This window comes from Carassius auratus, chromosome 19, assembly GCF_003368295.1.
Source record: "Carassius auratus strain Wakin chromosome 19, ASM336829v1, whole genome shotgun sequence".
NCBI classification, from domain to species: Eukaryota; Metazoa; Chordata; class Actinopteri; order Cypriniformes; family Cyprinidae; genus Carassius; species Carassius auratus.
Window position 1 is genome coordinate 27,871,917 of NC_039261.1, and position 19,929 is coordinate 27,891,845.

At 35.4% G+C, this 19,929-nt stretch overlaps 2 protein-coding genes and 1 long non-coding RNA gene across 3 annotated transcripts in view; all 3 read left to right on the forward strand.

Moving 5' to 3' along the window:
• The first annotated feature begins 1,144 nt into the window (after nucleotides 1-1,144).
• LOC113120096 (thioredoxin-like protein 4A) lies at nucleotides 1,145-4,526 on the forward strand. The gene is made up of 4 exons (XM_026289975.1): nucleotides 1,145-1,299; nucleotides 1,571-1,747; nucleotides 1,918-2,021; nucleotides 4,120-4,526. The coding sequence occupies exons 2-4, from the start codon at nucleotides 1,595-1,597 to the stop codon at nucleotides 4,289-4,291; spliced, it is 429 nt and encodes a 142-aa protein (XP_026145760.1). The 5' UTR covers nucleotides 1,145-1,299; nucleotides 1,571-1,594; the 3' UTR covers nucleotides 4,292-4,526.
• Nucleotides 4,527-6,619: 2,093 nt separating this feature from the next.
• On the forward strand, nucleotides 6,620-13,010 carry LOC113120098 (cytosolic non-specific dipeptidase-like). Its single transcript, XM_026289977.1, has 12 exons — nucleotides 6,620-6,733; nucleotides 7,048-7,149; nucleotides 7,353-7,496; nucleotides 7,942-8,104; nucleotides 8,985-9,073; nucleotides 9,737-9,937; nucleotides 10,150-10,234; nucleotides 10,485-10,645; nucleotides 11,103-11,267; nucleotides 11,369-11,510; nucleotides 12,042-12,189; nucleotides 12,366-13,010. Exons 2-12 carry the CDS (start codon nucleotides 7,090-7,092, stop codon nucleotides 12,430-12,432), a joined length of 1,425 nt encoding a protein of 474 aa, XP_026145762.1. The 5' UTR covers nucleotides 6,620-6,733; nucleotides 7,048-7,089; the 3' UTR covers nucleotides 12,433-13,010.
• Nucleotides 13,011-13,579: 569 nt separating this feature from the next.
• The window catches only part of LOC113120099 (uncharacterized), a 39,829-nt gene continuing 33,479 nt past the window's right edge, over nucleotides 13,580-19,929 (forward strand). The window contains exons 1-2 of the long non-coding RNA XR_003294546.1: nucleotides 13,580-15,798; nucleotides 15,902-16,035. This is a non-coding gene — a long non-coding RNA (uncharacterized LOC113120099). The remainder of the gene's footprint in view (nucleotides 15,799-15,901; nucleotides 16,036-19,929) is intronic.

Consider the following 19,929-nt stretch of genomic DNA (forward strand, 5'->3'; position numbering starts at 1 on the left):
GAGTATAAAATGTATAAGTTAACTAGTATGCAGTTTATTTAAATAAGTATTTATTTACAGTACTAAAATGGGGACAATAAATATAACTTTATTATTGTGATCATAGGTATTATTTGAAGATCTAAAGAACTAAATGTTCTTAATTTTTTAACACATTTGCTTGCGGACATTCTTCATGCTGCCTGTTAAATTTAAAGAGTATTCTGTCATGAGATATATGACTGCAAAAACCCTTTGGATGTTCTAACTGGTAAATATAAAGGTTGTTAAGGTTTAAATGTCCGTAGAATTAATATTTTGTAATTTTAGGTTAAAATGTGTATAAATGTTCACAGGAAAGTGCATCTTAAATCCTGATGAACATGTCTGCTTTGATAGATCAAGATATGAAGAGCTTATTTGCAAAAACATAACTCTAATGTTTTTTTCAAAACCATGTTTTTAATTAAGTTATCATGGTTTTATTGTGTTGGTTAGCTGTATTAGTTATCTTTGAACCTAATCAAAATGTTTGATAAAGATTTATTGGAATGCACAATGAAAAACATGATTTTTGAAAATTGTAAAAAATTTAGTTATCTGTTTTTACAAATAAATTCTTCATATATATTTTCCTTAATACATTAGTACACCTACAATGTTGAACATGAAGCCCATGGACACAATTTCTTTATAAAGTTTTTCAATTAATTACCTTTTTGCTTTCTCAGGTTAATTTTAAATTGTCTTAAAATAATTTAAGATTTAAATTTTACATTAAGTTATAAAAGTTATGTATATATATATATATATATATATATATATATATATATATATATATATATATATATATATATATATATATATATATATATATATAAACATTGCACATTCAATTAAAATTAGTTTACATTGGATTAGTACATGGTAATTATAATAAAATATCAAAGTATTTGCCATAATACTTTGATGTGCATATTTATTTGTGATTATGGGCAATACTTAATAAGTAATAATAAGGTTAAAAATAATAATAAATAATAAGGCTGACACATCTAATTATTTAATGACTCTTTGAATGCATTCTAATAATTTAAACATTGAATTGACGTATCTATACATTTGACTGAAAGATTTCTATTTGTAGACTTCAGAGCGAAGCAGCTTCCTCCAATCCAGCAGATGGCGATGATGATATCTGGACGCACTGTCCACTAGCAGCCATCGTTGCGGTTACATCGTGTTTTGCGTTACTAATAAACCCAGAACCGCTCAGAAAACACTCATAATCTACACGGCAGGTTTCATTTAAATTGTGAGGTAAGGATTGCATTTGCATTTAAAGTTTTTTTCTTTTTCATTACTCCAATATTTCACCGAAGAAACCGACTATTGTTTTCTAGAATTCTGAGCTAATTGCTAACGCGAAACCCAATGTGTGAAATGTAAACAATTCGTATTTCTTGATTCTGAGAACGTCTGAAGAGTTTATTAACCCAGTACGTGAGGTTCTCAAGCAAATGAATTTGATAACAACTGTGACTTTGTATTATTATTATTATTATTATTATTATTATTATTTTTTTTTTAGAAGTGTGTTTGGAAATCCATCAAAATGTCGTACATGCTCCCTCATCTTCACAATGGCTGGCAAGTGGACCAGGCTATTTTATCAGAGGAAGACCGTGCTATTGTTATCCGATTTGGCCACGATTGGGACCCTACGTGTATGAAGATGGATGAAGTGTTGTACAGCATCGCCGAAAAGGTATTTCAGTGTCCTACTAACTTATTCAACCACCGATCTGAACGTTAACAGCTCATATCCGCTGGAATTTAGTGTATAAGTATGTTTTGTAACCTTCATTGCATCAATGTTTTGGGAATAATTATGTATTTTGTGTTGTTGTATGTGCCTAATATCACCTGTTCCCTCAGGTGAAGAATTTTGCAGTCATTTATCTTGTGGATATCACAGAAGTGCCAGATTTCAACAAGATGTATGAGTTGTATGATCCTTGCACAGTCATGTTCTTTTTCAGGTGAGTCCTCAAGCAGTATAATAACTACAGACAGTTGGTTTATCCGTAGTATTGAGCCAAGTCAGTCAGCATTTCAACATATGTGACCCTGGACCACAAAACCAGTCTTAAGCTTTCCATTGATGTATGGTTTATTAGGGTCGGACTATATTGGGCTGAAATACAACTATTTGAAAATTTGGAATTAATAATTTTGTAAAAAAATTAAAGGGATAGTTCAACCAAAAATCAAAATTAAGTCATTACTAACTTACCCTCATGTCGTTCCAAATCAGTAAGACCTCCATTTAGCCAGATAATGGGATAAACTATCCCTTTATGTTTTGATATATTCACAGTAGGAAGTTTACAAAATATCTTCATAGAACATGATCTTTACTTAATACCCTAATGATTTTTGCCATAAAAGAAAAACAAAATAATTTTGACCCATACAGTGTTTTTTGGAAATTGCTATAAAATATACCCCAGGGACTTTTGTGGTCCAGGTTCACATATGATCTTTTATTTAAAGGAGTAATCATGCCGTCCCAGATATACTCATTGACTTATTGGAAGATACACCAAGAATTTTGAGAAAAATAATCAATGTATTACTACGCATTTAAAAGTTCTCCGGCACCATGATGGATCTCCGGCGTGCATCGTTTGGTTGCGGAAAAAATTATCCTACATTTTAAAAATATATTTTTTTGATTAATATCACTTTCGAGTCCATGAGTTTGCCTACCAATGGTATGAGAGGATCACTTTCACTCTCAGCCAAACTAACATTACTAGCCAATCAGAATGTTTTGCACTTATAAACACGAGATGCACACAATAGTATACAATTTCAGAGTCACAGCCCAGCCACGACAAAAAGCTGTGAGGCGCAATGGCCAAAGATGTCCATCTAGTGCATAGCTACATAGAAAAGCTAATTATAACTAAGCTAATTATGAGCTTTGTAAACTGATCAGAGTAATCATGTTATCTCTATAAGAACGATTTAATTGCCAGTACATATTTCCCGGGAATTTTGAGAAGGTCCTGTTCACACATGATCTGTTAATGGTAATTTACCAGTAAAGACTGTATGTGTGAAAGGGGCTAAACTCTTTCTCCGTATATGCAGCGAGTATGAATTGCATCTGGAAAAGCTGCATCTCACTAGATTCATTACATAAATCAACTCTGCCAACACAGGAGAATACATCTATGTCTAAATATGCCATGTATTGTACATTGTGATTTACATTATGTATTTTAACAGTGTTGTTCAATATAATTAATAAGTAATTACTTGGTTGTATTTTATTTGAGCCAGTTATTATTGCGTTCGTATATAAAGTTAGTTTATATATAAGTAGTCATACTAAAGCCTGGTTTTTACTTGAGTCTGTTTGTGTTACTAAAAAATATCAGATTACTCTGTTGTCAAAATAATTAGTAGATTACTTGATTACCAAAATAATCATTAATTACAATCATTAATTAGATTAGTTCAAATGTTTCTAAATACAACTGCAGTATTTAACTTTTTGTAATTAAGACAGATATTTTGTCATTGAAAATTTCTTAAAAACAGTAATAAAAGATTGTCGTTATACTGGACCAAGTATCTGTATTTTGTCTCATCTTTCTGTATTGTAACCCCCATAGTGTTGATAAGCAGTGATATAGTTTTCCAAGTCTATGATGCAGCTTTCATTGTTCAGTTCAATCATATATTCATGAAAAAAATTGTTTGAATAAAGAAAGCGATAACTTTGCCATAGTATCCTTTCAAATGTTAAAGTTGCCAAAGTCATTGCATACTTTCCATGTGCTGCCCGGCCCCGGCCGTGGAAAAAAAGTTCAGGCTCTGGATTTTTTATTTTTTGCTTTAACCCTGGAATTGTATGTGGAACAATCTAGACTTGGTTGTTTTCTTTCCCAAAAGCACAGAATGGAGAGTTGTCTCCACCTAGTGGTGAACTCTACAAATCCTTTATTCTTGTGGATTGACATGCTCTGATTTACCATTACTCATGTAAACATTCACTTAATGGTTGTAGTAGTTTAACAGTGCATATTTATGCTAATACACATTTCTACATTTGCTCATCTGTTTCAGGAACAAGCACATCATGATTGATCTTGGCACTGGCAACAACAACAAGATAAACTGGACCATGGAAGACAAGCAGGAGATGATAGACATAGTTGAGACTGTCTACAGAGGGGCGAGAAAAGGTCGAGGTCTTGTAGTGTCCCCTAAAGATTACTCAACCAAATACAGATACTGATCTCTTTGCTTTTATTTAGTTTCTGCGATTTTATTCTTTTCATCAACATTGGACAAGATCTGAGCATTCAGCAGTATGGACATTTGGACTATTAAATTCTCTCGTTTTGGATTTCAGTTTGATATGTAAATGTGTTTACACTGTTGCAGTTATGGTCACCAGTCTTCTATAATTTTGTCTTTCTAACAATGTCGCTGTACATTAAATGGATGAATAAACGTTATTTGTGATTCTGCTGTTTGTATTTCTAAATTGTAATTTACCATTACAGCGCTAACATGCAAACATAACTTGATGATACATTTACATTTTGTTCTACAATGTAAACTGCACACACTCACAGTCCAAACATTCTTATCTAGTAAACTAGGGGTTACAAGACATTTCTACTAGTCGATTTTTATATTTAAAAAATACTCTAGTTAATGGACTACTCGTGGTTCATGCAATTTCATTTGTATTGTAAATTAAATTAATTCATAGCCTTATGCAACAATTACATATGTATATTGTCAACACTTTATAATTATGACATATTAAAATTTTCATGTAAAGGCAGTATTTGTATCTGAATTTGTATCTGTAACAATCACACTTTTTTGTATTTATATATCTATTTTGCATTTGTATATAACGTCGTACAGTTACTTGATAAGACTGTTATGACAATATCTTTTTTTCTTATAGTTATCACTAAACAAGTATGTCTTGTTAAACTAAAATAATTATTCATTTCCAAAATAATATTTATCATGCATGCAGCGAGATGTCATGACTAACGTTTAGTGATCATTTGAACACTAATAAATCAATTCGGTGTGCACATTTTCATTAAGCAGAACTCTTTAAGCGAGTCTTTATATGAACTGCTCTAACCAAATGTGCGTGTGCCGTGCAAACCAGTAAAAGATAAAGATGCAAACATGTAGGCAAAATAGAAAATGTATCTGTATCTAAGTTGATTATTAACCTACTCTTGAGAGAAAACTGGTTTGGTTTTTGAGCGACTGAGACGCGCAAAGCTGCTGTTTAATTGGTGAGCTCACTTTGCTTATTCCTTTCATTAGTATCATATCATAGCCTAAGGTTTAAATCATTGCTTTTTAAATATATGCAAATAATAGAACGTGTATGCTGTATTATTATAGGTGATATTACTCTTGCCAAGCTCTGATTTCTGAGATCCATGGAGAGGCAACAGCAATGCTGTGTTTGATTTGTGCTCCTTTTACTCATAAAGTTTACATTCATTCACTTCACACTCGTGACTTTAGAGGTCTGTGTATAATATTGCGATGATCCCCTGGTTCAACTGTTATCTAGCAAACACCGGACTGTGCCAGCCTCAGCCGAATATTCAGGCAGAATTATTTCTTATCCGTTATTCGTTTTTGAAGCCATTATCCGAGCCATTCAGAATAAGGTATTCGGCATCAGGCACAACCCTAATTAGTAGGTCTACATTGCATGTTTTAATCTTACATGCAACAATATAAGGTCATAGAAAGTAACAGCTCCATGCAATATTGTAATCCTAAAATTCACGTCGTACTTGAAAACTCTTTGTATGCATTATGGTTAATGCATGGTTGAGTAGTCGATTGTTTCCGACTGCACCGACTAGAGGTTGTAGTCGATCACTCGACTACTCGACTAGTCTGTGCAAGCCCTATTAAAAACATACGGTTTCAAAAATGAACAAATGAGCTTTCGGGCATGGATATCTGTAATTTGCATTATCATCATGTATCATCAATTTATTTTTAATGTTCTTAAGATGTTTAAACATGGTTGCTGAAGTTATGTCCCTTTAACTTTAAACTGAAGATAATGACTAATAATAATGAAAATAATGCCTTGCCAACCGTCAGTATTAAATTCTTTCATGACTCTTTTCTAATTTGAGATTTCACTTTTCAGGTGAGGTCAGATAGCATATATGCATGATGTATATGTGGGATGATTATAAGAATAAATCTAGGGTTCCAGTGAATGCTTAACAATAACTTGTCAAAATGCCTTTATCTTGTCATATTCTCCCAATACATAAATGCAGAATTAATTGCAGTCCATATCTGAATTTAATTAATTTATAAATGTAATCTGAAAATAAACTGCATCAAATGTCATTTTTAATGGAAACATTTAATTGTTGAGTTGATGTCAACCAATGGCCATTTTTTCTTCATAATAAAAAATAAAAGTGAGAAATTCCTCTTGGTTTAATTTATTATGGTCTAATGCAGTGACATTCACATTCGTGCTGCTTAAATGTGTACAGTAAAGCCCCTACCTCACTCGGACCTTTATTTTGAAAGCCATTACACTTGTCTGAACGCATGAGATGCTGCTTTGGTGGCGTTCTTCACACACCACTCTTATAAAGAGATACAGAGCAGTTCAATTTTAGTTAACTTCAAGACGTTAAACTGTTTTTGTTCAGTAAGTATGCAGTTGTTAGCCATTGCAAGCTATATTTAATGAATTTCGGTGAACGAATATAGGAGCTTTATTAGTTAGCGAAATATTTGTATTATTATCAATTATAAAGTTAAAACGATGGTTTAGATCGATATTGTCAAAAGACAGGCAATGTTACATCGTATCCTGTAATATAGCTGTATTGCGCAACGTCTCTCAGCTCTTCTGTGTGGAATATGACTTTGGTTTGTCAGCAATTACAGAGTTGGGAGGAGTTTATTTTCCTTTCTGGAAGAAAAAAACTTTCATCACATGTCGATTTTCCTTTCTTTTAGGTCAGTTCTTCTGTCACTGAGTGATTGGATCACTGTGCAGCAATGTCTTATCTTCCAACTCTCTTCAAATACGTCGACGAGCACCAGGACGAGTATGTTGAGGTACTGAGATTTTCTTTACTAACGTTATATTGTATTATATCAAATAGCCAAAACTTGGAAAACGTGTATACTTTTAGCTAAGATAAGTTTAGATTTTTTTTTAAAGTTATATATTTATTTATATATTTTCATGTGTGTTATTCAAAACATTTGATGACATGAATATGTTTTCTAATGGAAATGTGAACACCTTGTGTCTGAAGCGCCTGGCTCAGTGGGTTGCTGTACAGAGTGTGTCTGCCTGGCCAGACAAACGAGGAGAAATCAAGAAGATGATGGAGATGGCAGCCAAAGACATTGAGAGACTGGGGGGAACTGTGGAGTTGGTTGACATCGGCATGCAGAAGGTGTTTCATTTTTCTTCAAAAATCACAGTTAATATGAATCTCCGGTCATGGAATTAGATTTTCTTTTTCTTTTGATGTCAGGCTTTGGAATTTTTAGTGATCACAGCCTTTAGCTCAAACATCAAACGCTGCTTCCTGCTTGTCATTTTTGTGGTTGACCGTGTGACTGCGTGTGTCACATGCCCTACAGGATTGCAGTTGTGTAGTTATGCTTTTAAATCTGCCAAACTAAGGATCATTCGAAAGTGAAAGGTTATATGCCTTAATTGGTGGTTCCACCCAATATTTCATCATTTTCCAATGTTGTTCCAAATATGCTATTGTTTTTCTGAGAACTTGTAAGAGTTGGCTCCTATGTCTTGAGATAATACAAAAATGTAAAAAGTTGATACACAGATATGATTTAAAATATTTAATGCATCGCCTTTTTCTTGATGTAATTTAGTTGCCATGTGGTGAAGAGATCCCTCTTCCTCCAATAATTTTGGGTAGACTTGGCTCAGACCCAGGCAAGAAGACTGTGTGCATTTATGGGCACTTGGATGTGCAGCCAGCCAACATTGAGGATGGCTGGGACTCACCGCCCTTCACTCTGGTGGAAAGAGATGGTATGAGTGTGCGCACACAAGTCATTGTTTTTTTAAATAAGGTGTACAGTAGCGTTCTCTTGGGGTTGAGGAGACTGATGCTAGCGTCAATTTATTAATGAAGGCTTTGAGTGTATGGAAGAAACCGGTTAATACGAAATGAGGTTTTCCAATTGATTTGCCTTTTGTGGAATACAGCAAGCAGTGTTCCCTCCAGATAATATTTAACATTTGATTTGGCTAAAATTAGTCACCACTAGCATTTTTTGAAAGGTTTTTTTTTTTTGTTGCCCTGCAAGCGTGTGGCTATTGACACAAAAAAGGAAGAAATCTCACTGACTCAGCATGTTACATTTGTGTCCCTCCAGCCCAAAGAGATTTCAAGACAAATCCTATTGTCTCTTTTTGCTGAGATAGATCTGACACTTGAGGATAGCCTTGTGACCTGTCAGCTGATTCCCATAGGGTTTTTTTTTTTTTTTTTTTTAAAGCTGGGACAAATGTATATTCTTCGTAAGGAAACCGAAGTATTAATTTTTGATTTGAACATCCTTAAAACTGTTAATATTTCTTGTTTTATGTAGCACATTCAGATCGGTCAAATTTAACCCCCTTAATCTATTTTCTTTTCTTTTTCTGACAAAATTTCACTACTAGGTTCAAATTTCAAGATTCTCTAAAATTGCCTTTTGTGTGTGTGTGTAGTAATTCACTAGTAATCTATTACATCTGCAATAAAGCTATAGTTTTTGTTAAATTAATACCAAGACCATGTATCTGTGAGGGCTTCATATGCACTTTGATATGTACTGTAAAATGCTTGCTGAATTGAGATTGGTAGATAGAAATGCTTTATAATCATTACAGTTTATGACATTTTATTTGACTGTGGCTCATTTAGGTAAAATGTACGGACGTGGATCTACGGATGATAAAGGCCCTGTGTTAGCCTGGTTCAACATCATTGAGGCCTATCAGAAGATTGGACAGGTGCAAACACTGTACTTTCTTCCCAATGATACCGTCTGCTTACTTATTAAGCCTGTAACACTAGTGCAAAGTCCTCAAGTATTTCAAACAGTACAACCATATCAAGATGTTTAGCACTGCCTGCATTACTTAATCTGGTTAAAGTAACTTTACATTTAAACAATACAGAATGTAAATTAAAAATTGCAGTTATATGTGCACCTAGTGTGACTGAAACTGAGGAACAACTGAGGCCAACACTGCATATCACTGTGCTGAAAATCAATTTGCATCGCAAACAGTCCTCCCCTTATCAAGCGATTTACCTCAGTTTCTCAATCATTATCACCTGATTGAGCGCTCACTGCTTTTAAAGCTCCCTGTTTGCAGACAGCAGAACAGTGCAAAGGTTGTGTTATGATCTTTGATCATCATTTAAAAAGTCTTTTGTCAAGCTAATTTAATTAACCGTAAGCTTAACTGTAATGTTATGCAGTGTTTTTATGATGCATGACAAATAATAATAGAACACTTATCCTTTATGACAAGTTTTAGAATAATGTTTTCACATTTATAGGATCTATATATTTATATTGACTGAAAAAAACACTATGTAAAGTCTTTTATTTGAAGCCTTTCGTTTAATGGAATTTTGCACTAAAAACGAAATGTACTTGATCACAGGAACTGCCCATCAATATAAAGTTCTGCTTTGAGGGAATGGAGGAGTCTGGATCAGAAGGATTGGACGAGCTGGTTTTCTCTCGCAAAGACACTTTCTTTAAGGATGTGGACTACGTCTGCATTTCTGACAACTACTGGCTGGGGAAGACCAAGCCCTGCATTACCTACGGCCTGAGAGGAATCTGCTACTTCTTTGTTGAGGTAGGAGCTATTTTGTGACTTTAATGTCAAAAGAAACCTGAGATTTGTAGCAGTGGTATTTCAAGTTAAACTCTTGACTTCACGTGTGAATATACTAACATTATGCATATAGTGGTTATAAAAAAAAAAAAAAGATGTTCAAATCATGTAATGTTACTTAAACGTTCTTTAATGTAAGATCTGATTAACAAGAGCCAGTCTTCTGTTTCCAGGTGGAGTGCTGTGATAAAGATCTTCACTCTGGCGTCTTTGGAGGATCCGTTCATGAGGCCATGACTGACCTCATAGTTCTGATGGGTGAGACCGATGTCTACATGTTCCTTAGGTAGAAAGAGGGTCAGTAGGTTGGTCATAAAAATGTATGACAGGGATTTCCTTGGTTGTGTTTGATTACACTGGGAAATCTCTCTTGTTGACCTTCTTAAGCTACCTCTAAGTTTAGAGCAGTTGTCAATGATTTCCTATTGATTAGCTCAACTCGCAATGATGAACCATTTTAAAGGATTTGTGTTTGTTTATGTACCATTATTGCTTTGAAATTTTTAAGGCTCTTTGGTGGATAACAAGGGTAAAATTGGAATACCAGGGATAAACGACCATGTGGCTAAACTGACTGATGAAGAGAAGAAGCTCTACGAAAAGATTGAGTTTGACATGGAAGAATACGCCAAAGATGTTGGAGCAGGCAAACTGCTGCATGACACAAAGGTAGACCCCATCTTTTCACATTATATATGTATATGTATATGTACATATCTCATATATTTCCCATTTTAGTTTAGCTTCAATTAGTACTAAAATACTAAAGTACCAAAATAACTTAAGCTAAATACTAAAGCTTAAATGTTTTGAAACGCACAAAAAAATTAAATGAACTCAAATTAAAATGAAAAAAAATAAAAAAATAAAAATAAAATGTAATTTCAAAATAACAACAAAATTAATATCAATGTTAGTAAAATAAACTGACTCAAATAGGGGTTTTAATTTATTTAATTTAATTTATTCTAAGCTATTGCAATAATGATTTTTTTTTTTTTTTTTATAAACAAACATGTTTAAAAAATTGACATTTTTAATAATGCTGCTGACATTTATATAAATTCATGTTTTATGCTCTGTTATATGTATATAAAGCCAGATAATATATTGGTTTATTATGCAGGAGCAAATTCTGATGCATCGTTGGAGATACCCATCCCTTTCTTTGCATGGCATAGAGGGAGCTTTCTCTGAGGCAGGAGCAAAAACTGTCATTCCCCGCAAGGTCATTGGCAAGTTCTCTATCCGCCTGGTGCCTGATATGGATCCCAAAGTGGTGGAGAAACAGGTTTTTATCTTATCTAATCTCAACGATCATCTACATACCTTACAGACATGACAGTTGTGCTACAGACGTGCTTTTGCTCACATGTGCGGCTTCTCTTATAGGTAATTACCCATGTGGAGAAGAAGTTTGCAGAATTGCAAACTCCCAACAAGCTGAAAGTGTACATGGGTCATGGAGCCAAGGCCTGGGTGTCTGACTTTAACCATCCTCACTACATGGCTGGCAGAAAGGCCATGAAGACTGGTAAGACTCAACTTATGGTATGACTGTAGATATAAGAGTGTAATTCCAGTCTACATTCACATGAAATACCAGAAGTTCACATACAGAAGTGTGCTGTAAAATCAATTTTAATCTATTATAGTTTCATTTTTACTTCCTATTAGGCATGATCTTTTTTTCTTTTTTTTTTTTTTTTTTTTTTAAAAAAAAAGCAGCTATTAATTGATATACTGCATATAATGTTTGAAAACTTATCAATTCTGAAATATCTATAATAAGGGTTTTAATACTCTTTTCTCACAGCATCGATACACTGATACCAGCTTTGCTCTCTTCTCTCTGACAGAGAGCTCGTGTACACCGCAGTGTAATGAGAAACATTCATAAACCTGTCGTCTAACGAAATACAGAATGACATATTTTACTTTTGACTGATTTTTCCTTGATGAGTCTGTCTTGTCAAAGCATCAGTGTGACCTCTTTCCTTCTCATTCCCTCTAAACACAATTCATTTGTGGTTTCATGTAATTCTGGATCTTTCCCTGATGTTAGTATTTGGCGTGGAGCCTGATCTGACCCGTGAGGGAGGAAGTATCCCGGTGACTCTAACCTTCCAAGAAGCAACCGGTCAGAATGTCATGCTGCTGCCTGTCGGTTCTTCTGACGACGGGGCTCACTCACAAAACGAGAAACTCAACAGGTAATGTTTTACGCATAGCTATGTCTTGTTATTTAGGGATGGCTGCGAAACTGCAAATGCATATGATAGCTGGTAATCATTGCTCTCATAGGACAATCTTATTTATAAGACCTTCTTATCGGATAGATGAGCTTGAAAATGTTAATGGGCATGTTTTACATTTTTTGCCTTGACAGATCCAACTATGTTCAGGGCACCAAGATGTTGGGAGCTTACTTCTATGAAGTATCTCAGCTCAGCTAACCGGAACGTCTGATTCAACGTGACTAGACTGGTGTATTTTTAATTGTCTGAAGATGTGAATGAAATGCTTGAATAAGGGTACGACCTGCCAAGGATGGCATAAATTGAGGAAATGGTGGTAAATTGTGACAGTATGGATGCCAATGCAGTATCATTTGTGTCATGTAAAAACAACAATCGCTCTTTGCTGCTAGATTTCTCAGTATATAGTCATTTTCAGGGCACAATATGTATTTCCACCCATCTCTCTATTTCGTTTCAGTTCTCTCTATAAGGATCCATCAAGAAAGTGTTTTGAGAGGACTGGTGATGAATACAGTTTAGACCAAATAAGCATACATTGTCATTTCAGTCTTCTATATATACCTTGCCCTGCTGTAGCACTAGTCTGTCTCCCAGTGTCTTAATATCCAATTTCAGATGGAGTTATCTCAGAAGAATTACTTTTGAGTGAACTGTCCCTTTAATATGGAATATACTGTAACAATCTGTTATCTGGTGTAATCTGTTTACATATAACAAATGCACTCCTATAATAAAATGCAGATTATCTCCTTAAAATTAAACTTATTAGATTTAGATTTTTGTTTTTACTGTCATTCACTAAATGTAGACTTCATTAATTTGTATAGAATTGGTTGGAAAATGAAAACCATACTGGCCTGTGAGTATTTATACTGGTCTTTTTTTTTTTTTTTTTTTTTAAACAAACCCTCGAAAATGATATTTCACTTTCAGCTTCTGTTCATTTTGATTGGGCTTTTAATGATTTGAGAATGTGCCAAATATATTTTGTTCTGTTCCAACAAAAGTATACATAGTCAATGTCACAAATTAGCAGATTTTTTTTAGGGAGCAAGGAACAGTAAAGAATATCACACAATATTATGACAGTTTAAAATAAGTCTTTTGTAGCATTATATATTTCTCTGCTGTCACTTTTGATCAAATTAATGCAACCTTGCTGGATTAAAATAGTGTGTGTGTGTATAGTATATACTATTTATATATTTATATATAAATAGTAATACTGTATAAATAAATTGTATCAACAGTGACAGCAGAGACATTTATAATACTACAAAATATTTATTGTCAATTGTAATATTCAAAATATTACTATTTTTACTGATCAAACATTTAAAAAGTAGTTTTAATTTTTTTTTTCTCACATGACTTATGAGTCATTGAATTTAAAATAGCTACATCCAAGATATATATCTGGACCAATCTATAGTTAAAATCATTGAAAAATTTATTTTTATGCAGCTGGCCACCTCACTTGAGTTCTTGATGGAGTATATATAAACTCAGACACATCTGAGAAACAAATCTAAATACTTTTGTTAGATGACATCCTTTACTCATCCTTCTATTTTACAATGCTGCGTGTTTATGTGCGTGCTGATGTCTGATGTGATGCTCACAGGTCGACTGACAGACAGCACACCGGCAGCTCTGCCCTCTATGAGCGGTAGGTCACATTTATCCCGTACCTCCTCCGTTATAGCCCCAGGAACGGTGCAGCCACAGCCAGGCGAGGTAGATGAATCCAAATGGACAAACTTGTCTGGTGGCGCTATTTTCCCATGACACCCAGTCTCTAAATGTGACCAGACAGCCTATCTCTGCCCTTAAGAATGTTTTTTACGTCTCTCCCTCTCTTCTGCTAGTGTTCGGAACAGTTTCAGTCCATCTGACATTTTTTTTTCTTTTTTGTGAACACACCATGTTGAAGTGCACATCGGTTTTGTGAGAGATCTTGGCCTGTGGCAATGGCTGTCAGTAGGAAGAGTTGCAGAGCAGGAGAATTTGAATACGGAACTGTTTACCAGGCCTCGCTGTAAGGAGCAGAGTCATATTTCATCAGGTCTTGTTCAAGAATATCAGACCTCTCAGCAAACACAGGTTGTCCTGTCTGTGATCTAAATTTGGCCGTGAAAAGGAATTGCTGGTTTGATGTTTGACAAGGTTGGAATGCATTGTTGAGCTTAATATTGCAGAAAAGGATCAACAGTCGTTGCAAGCTTGTACCCTATTTGTTTGCTTGTAGAAGCATCAACCTTTTTTCGCCGCCTTTTAGTAGACAAAAGCTAGCTAACATCGTTATGTTTAAGGTATTTGTTTATATTTACCCCCAGGCCCAATAAATAGTATACATTGTGGATTTCTTCAGTCAAATAGTTATTTTTTTCTGATTTTTGCCACTAGATGGCGACAAATGCTCATGTTATTTTCAGATTCAATGCATGCGGTTTTCAGTTTAACAACCAGGTTCCATACATGCTGTGCGTGCATTTAAATTTGAAGCGCTTATTATTTTAAATAAATTAACAGCTAGTGTCAAAATATCTCGTTTTAACCAAATGTAAAGTGTCAGTGAACGGATATCAAAATTATATCTAAAGGGTAGGAATATTTCAGAATCGTGTCATATTCAGATTAGTTTGTTTATAACAGTTGTGGCGAATATCACGAGACCACTTGGTTCTTAGTATAACCGTTAATGATATTTATTCGTTCAAACACTGTAGTGGTCGTAGCATTTTGTCTTATATTATGCTTAGCAGGAAAAACCCTTGGCTTTGGGGTTGTTCCAAACTTCTGAGTGATGATTTCTGCTGACATAACGATAAATCCTTCAAATCCGCTCAAACATTTTTGAGGTAAATCATTCATATTTTATGTGCCATTTAAACACGACAAATGCTGTATGAATATATGTGTTTATAGTCTATTTAGAGTTGAACCGTAAATGCCTTTTCAACTATAATTCGGTTTCTGAATTTGAATGTAGCTAACAGGATTCCAATTCGAATTTGAATGTAAGGAAATCATATGAAAATTAAGTGAAATTTAAGGCAATGGCGCCAAGACAGACTTAGAATTTTTGCTCGGTATAAACATTTAAAAAACATTGAGGACAGACAGACAACTATAGAAGTAATTTAATTCTAATAAATCATTGTAGTTGTATAGTTAATAAGAATGCCTAAACACTTCATTTCCCAGAATGCATTACTACAGTATACTGAATTTCTTTAAATTACAATTCATAAATTTCCTATTCCTGACATTAGGATTTACATATTATTTTAGTAACTTCTTGTCAGTTTCTTTTACAACCCTGGTAGTAGCAATCATGTAGCATTTGTACATTTACCAAAGTATTGTTTATAATGCAAACCAATTTCATTGTATTTTCCCATGTTAAACCTCAAACATTGTAGACCCATGCTCCACCGTTTTTGTCTATCGAACATGAGATGTGCGGAAAAAGAAGAGACAGTAAATCAGGATCGGTCTCACCTGCAGCCAGCCTCCATAAAACTGAAGGAGGGAGTTGAGCTCCACTAGTTTTATGAGGTCTGGCTCATTACCAGATTACATTAGCTTGTCTCTCTTACACATTAATAAAAAAATCGTAATCTTTAAAAGTTTTCAGCAGTGTTTGCCCTTTTCCTTTCAGTGAAGTCAAACATTTCCAGCCTATAAAGCCCCGTCTTGCTGCTGGAAAGAAGCCAGGGCATGTGTCCGTGTTTACCTCACATGCACCGGGTCGCATCCTCCTTTCACGCTGATGTCAGATTGGCACGACACATGGTAAGCACTTAAGTAAGTCGCCTCACTTTTGAGCTCCTTCTTTTCACTATATCAAATTTATATGGACATACCGTCCGGCATCTGTATCTCCTTGATGTCTCTCTCTCATGTGTTGTCAGTTGCAGCATGCCTCGTAGCACGACTCATTTCAGATATTATTCAGTTCTCTAAAGCCGTTGATCAGCATACTAAATGATGATTTCTGAACAGTCTAACACTCTCCTAACACTCTAATACAATTAGGCCAAGACAGCTCGCCTGGTTATGTTTAATGGGGATGACATCAGAGGAGATAGCAGAGAATGAATAAGTCATTCTTGGTCTCATTTCAAATGTGAAAGATTCATACCAGTAATTTAGATGACAGTATTAATTTAACATGACACTGCATTAATGGTCGATTTTAGATTCACAGAACTCGTTTAAGTGGAATGGACTTCCTTAATTTGATGAGATGTGATGGCAGCGCGATGCCACATCTCTCTCCATCTCTCTCTCCCTGCGGCATGGCAAGCACACACACACACAGATATAAACCAAGTTTTAGCTGGTGTCCTCAACACGCGTGGTATCTGGGTGAGCGTGTGTGTCTGCATGTGTTTTGGAACGAGCACACTTTTTTTTTATTGATGGTTGCTGGCTTTTGAGTGAATATTTCTATTCGGAGGTTAAGGCACTCAAATTTGATGTATTTAGATGGCATCTGTAACTAAAACACACATCTACATCTCTATAATTTGAAAAGATCGCACTGCATCCGAATTTTAAATTTGGCTAATATATAAATAAATGCTAATATACACATTCCTTCAGAAATCATTTTAATATGCTGATTTGGTTCTCAAGAAACATGTCTTATTATTATTATCATCAATGTTGAAGACTGTTGTCTTGCTTAGTGTTTATGTGGAATAGATTTTTGTAGGATTGTTTGATGAATATGAAGTTCAAAAGAACACTGTTTATTTGAAATATATTTTTTGTCGTTATCGTCACTTTTGATCAATTTAATACATCTTTGTTAAATAAGTGTTTCTTTTTTTAATTCATTGTGACCTCAAACCTTTGATCTAGTGTGTGTGTGTGTGTGTGTGTGTTTGCATGCATGTATAATTAAATTCAAAAATCAAATTATTTAAAATGCATTAAGATCCATTCTGATCTTTGCATGAGATATATCAGCCTAGCATGAACGTAACATTATTTCTTAACATTATTTCGTATACATTGTTATTCTACAAAATAATAAATGTATTTAAATCACTTAGTATGTATTTAATGGGGTCCAAATATATAAGAGCATCAATGAAAATGCTTGTACTGTGAATAACTAAATAAATAAATGATATTTTTTTTTTTTTTTTTTTTAAATGGAAATTTCCCATGTTATTCAGCCTGATTTGTGATCCCATATACTTATTTGGGCAGAACTTCATTTAAACGGTTTCAAAATGCTAAAACCTATTTCCAATTTTCAACGTGGTCTCAGACTTTCGGTTGTCACGGTCTCTATGTACACAGACAGTTGCTTTCCCAAAATCCCACAGCACTCTACTTTTCTGCAACATTCCTTGTCTTATTTTAACTCGCTCCTTTGTACGTGACTGATGATTTTCTGGGACCGTTGTCTCCTGGTTGGTTGCGGAAGCCACAGGTTGATGAAAAAGTTAGGCGTGTTATTGTCTGAGCTGCTGAGTCCCCAATGTGGCCGTGTGTCTCAAAGGCTTCTTAATGACTGGACTCTCCTGCACTCTGCATCTCTGATGGATGGCAGGCAGGGACGGCCTCTCTTTCATCCCGACAGCCTGACTCGTCTGATTTATTAATGACAATAATTAGGAGTAAACCTCTCTGCAACCAAACCCAGAGTGATTAGCACAGTAACGATGGCGGGGAGGGGTTGTGGATATGGCGATCTGATTAATGTCGGCCATTTTGACCTTTCTGAGCCGGGCTTCTCTGCAGTCTGGGGAGAGATGAGGAGAGAGAGGGCGGCTATCTGTGGTGTCCACTCACAATTAGGTGCTGAATGAATTAGAATGCAAAATGTACCACTCGGGTCATTAGCTGTGCTGTTCACGACATGCTTATTCTATTGGAACGAATCCATTGGTGAGCTTCTATGTTATTTATATATGACAAAATGGCACTGGTCACTTTATTCAAGACTTTTTTTTTATATTCTTGTTCCAGCGGTGTGGTTTATAATTAGATTCAATCTTGCTTTTCTCAGAACGATCTGAATAAATCTCATCTCACCTGCATCTTGCTTTCGGAATCAGTCTAAAGTGGGAAAACACCACTGAATTCTACTCCTCGATTACCCTTTAGTCACGTAGCAGTAGCAGACCCTTCTATTTACCTGTTTGAAAACACAAATCATCTCTGGAGATAGACGCGGACGCGTTGATAACACGCAGACTCTGTGTGACATTTGATTAACGAATGTAAATGAAGGTCAAGAGTCATTTTGTGTGGCCATCTTCCCTTTGCCGGGCTCTGACAATGAAATCTGTGCAGACACCGGCTCCAGTAATGGCCACATTTAAACCGCAGTCGTTTAAGAGCTTGTACCCGGTACAGATGCATGTAATGGAGTTGGTCGGAAAGGTCAGAGTCTTTATCTGGGTCAGATTGGAGTCAGTGAAGTCGGAAGCCAGTGAATGGGAGACGGGGGAGATCAAAGTAAAAGCCATGTCAAGTAGTGCTGGTGAGCGATCGCGGAGCTGTGCTTCGACGTCCCACTTCGGGATCGGTTTCAGCTTTCGGTTCACTGCGGTTAAGAGATGGGCGACTGATTCGGGATCAGTGATTTGTCAAAGCACGAATGATTGTATGTGTATGTTTAACGTTTTCTGTGACTGGAAGAATTACTTACTTCTTCTGTAAAACACAAAATAATTTTGAAGAAAAGTATCTTTTTGTTCACTCAGTGAAAGTCAGTGGGATCCACTGCCAGTCCAACTGAATGGAAAAAAACTGAATTTTTTAAAAAATGCTTTTTGTATTGTGCATAAACGATAAAGTCCTTAAAGACCTTTAATTTACACTAATAATGTATAATTATCTTTGCATTATTTAAGAATTTCTTAAACCAAGAGGTATTTAGTGTAATGTGATTTTTTTTTTTTTTTTGGAATACCTGTGTGAACTTTTAGTTTAAAAGTCATTGCCAAAACATTCAATTTGAAAACGATATTGCAATTTTATTTTATTTTATTTTTTTTACTAAATACAGTGAATAAATACATTTAGGTGTCTAGATACGTGATGTCCCTGCTCAGTGCTGTTGGCAAGCGGCGGAAACACTTTACCTCAGTAGTTTTGCTCGGTTCCAACTGGAAACGAAGTTGAAATCAAGGCTGATCGTCTTGTCAATGAGTTCGCCACGTTTGAAAAACACTCTCTCCATGTAGGTCATGTGATGAAACTTCTCGTCCCTCTCAGCTCTCCACTGCCCAAGTCTAATTTGTCCTCATTAAAAGTCCCCCTGCCTCGTGTTATTATTTTCCTGCCCCATCTCCTAAAACACAGGGAACTGATTGAACGTGGGGTAAAGTCGGTCATCATGACATGACCTGCAGAAACAGCAGAAAGAGTGCGACGGCTGACCCCGGCAAACTGCCTGCTTGCACATATTGCACAATCCTTCATATTTAATGGGGAAACACGAGCCTGTGATTTTGTCTGCATTCTCTCTAGTGTCTGCTGCTCGGGGTGGAGTGAAGCCACTTAATGAGAATCCCCTGTTCTCCTCCATCATTTTTAAACAGGCAGTGCACTCAGCAGCCTTGCCTTCCCTCTGAGGACCCCCCCCCCACCTGCCCCAACTTCCCCAACATGCTGTGCTCGTTTTTGTAAGCGCTAAATTATGTATCAGCTCCTTAAATGCTG